At 40.5% G+C, this 2,144-nt stretch overlaps 1 protein-coding gene across 1 annotated transcript in view; it reads right to left on the reverse strand.

The window, feature by feature from the left end:
- The window catches only part of LOC100641065 (AP-2 complex subunit alpha-2-like), a 4,351-nt gene extending 2,213 nt beyond the window's left edge, over positions 1-2,138 (reverse strand). The window contains exons 1-9 of the mRNA XM_020006110.1: positions 2,001-2,138; positions 1,805-1,942; positions 1,460-1,642; positions 1,043-1,372; positions 780-978; positions 508-724; positions 377-459; positions 233-322; positions 7-130 (exon numbers count right to left, since the gene is read on the reverse strand). Of these exons, the coding sequence (XP_019861669.1) occupies positions 7-130; positions 233-322; positions 377-459; positions 508-724; positions 780-978; positions 1,043-1,372; positions 1,460-1,642; positions 1,805-1,942; positions 2,001-2,102 (1,466 nt within the window). The 5' untranslated portion in view covers positions 2,103-2,138. The remainder of the gene's footprint in view (positions 1-6; positions 131-232; positions 323-376; positions 460-507; positions 725-779; positions 979-1,042; positions 1,373-1,459; positions 1,643-1,804; positions 1,943-2,000) is intronic.
- Between the last annotated feature and the right edge of the window lie 6 nt (positions 2,139-2,144).

Here is a 2,144-nt window from a genome sequence, read left to right on the forward strand (position 1 = left end):
TCTTACGTGAATGAGACTTTCATTAAAGGTGCTTCCAGGAAAACTCCCAAACACTCAGCGTTAATGATCTGTTGGACCTGGGCCCCTGCATCAATGGTCTGAGGGACTGGTTTGGACTCAATCGTCAAACGTAAAATAAGAATTAAGAAAAACAATTAATAATAATAATATCACTCTCTCCCTTCCTCTCTCTCTCTCCCTTCTTCTCTCTCTCTTTCGTGTGGTAGGATATCACTAGCAGATTCAGAGGGTGTGGTTATCTCAGTTGAAAAGTTGACAAGTGAAGAGTTTGACTTGTTTCCAAAGAAGATACCAATACGACCTACAGACCCCAACCACTAGTTATTAACTGGTTATTAAAAAGGGCGGGGCTTACCTAGATTGCCATTAAACTCCGATTTAACTCCAATTTGAAGAGCATGATTCTCATACAGGACACCACTGTTCTTAATCACAAACCTGTGAATAATTAACTAGTAGTTAATTAACTAATAGTTAATTAACTACCTTTTAAAAGATTGTTCAGCTTCAGGCGATAGGCTAAGAGGAGCTGGTTCAGTTGGTACTACAGGAGCAGTCACTGAAGGGGCAGTTACTGGAGCAGGGGCTGGGGCTGGACTGACGTCAATTAGTGAGAACTCGTTTGCAGTGGGTGTGGTCGTTGGAGGCGTGGCTGCTGCAGGAGAGCCAAATATAGAAGCTTGTTTTGGTTTATTAACTTGAGCTATGAAAAGAAACAAATTATTAATAACTAAAAGAGAGGTGTGTCTCTATAATACCATATATGGGATCAGATGCATCTCCTCCGGCTGAGGGTGGGGTGGGCCTGGCAGCTGCTATTGGTTCTGGATCAGTTTCTCGTTTTTGAGTTTCAGGGGACTCGTGAAGTTTAGCCATCCACGGAGCAGTTTGGTAGAGCTTTGAAAGAAGAAGAGAATCCTTTTCTGGAAAGACTGGCATCACTTCAAATATGGTAGCCTACAGACAGAGTTTTTAAAAGGTAATAAATTAAAAACTACCTCTCCCTCCCTCCCTCTCTCACCAATATGTCCACGTCAGCTTTATGCGAGAGTTTAAGATACTCTATTGCTCTTTGCTGGAGCTCAAGGTCGGAGTTACGGCTCTGCCCGTCCTGTTCAAAGACACCTTGAATGTGGGTCTTAATCTCGGGGTAAAGGTTTATGAACTTGACGTAAGTAGAGAGGAGGAGGGAGCGAGTGGTGAGGGAACAGAATGGGAACTTTGAGTGTAGTAGCTGGAACTGGATCAGAGGAGAAGAGCGAGTGTCACCAGCAATGAGGTTACCAAACTCTCCGAGAATGTACCCGCCCACTTTAATCATGTTCTCGTGACAAGCAGGAGCTTGCAGAGCCTAAAAAATAAAATAAAATATTGATTAATTAGTTAATTAATTAGTGTGTGGGTGGTATGTAAATACTCAATCAGTTGCCATAGTTACCTCAAAGCAGGTCTTAGCAGCATATCCCTGTACCTCCTGTTTATTGACCACTATTTGAATGATGCGATACCACACCTCTTCACTGATGTAGTCTCCTGCTAGTCTGATCAGGTTCAAAATGGTGTCCACATACCAGCTATAGTCACTGGCATACTTCTCGGATAATATGGCAATTTTAAGAACCTAGAATAATATAAATAATAATAATAATAATAATAATAATAATAATAATAAACATTCTCCCTTCTTTTACAACCTCTATACATATTAAACAGACACAGATACACAAGTTCATACTCAGTCATTACTGGACAGGTTACATTATACATTGACTCATGTTCTTACTAGTGCTTCTCTGATGGAGTAATCAGCCTTCTCCAGATACTGGAGCAGTTCCTGTACTATAGTCTGAGCGTTGCTATGGTCACACATAGCATATAACAGGTCAATGGCCTTCTGACGAACACTCACATCTCTCTCAGTCTAACAGAAACAAATAAATAAAATAAATAAATTAATTAATAATTCAATTTACTATTACCTTGAGTGTATTCAGTACGGTGTCCTGGTGCTTCCGAACTGCTTCACGAGAGAATTCAGTTAATGAGAGGTTACACAATCCTTCAATTGAGAGGAATCTCATGTTAGTCTCCTTATGAGTCAAATATCCACCCAAAAGGTTAGT

Source organism: Amphimedon queenslandica, unplaced genomic scaffold, assembly GCF_000090795.2.
Source record: "Amphimedon queenslandica unplaced genomic scaffold, v1.1 AMPQUscaffold_10364, whole genome shotgun sequence".
In the NCBI taxonomy this organism is placed as follows: domain Eukaryota; kingdom Metazoa; phylum Porifera; class Demospongiae; order Haplosclerida; family Niphatidae; genus Amphimedon; species Amphimedon queenslandica.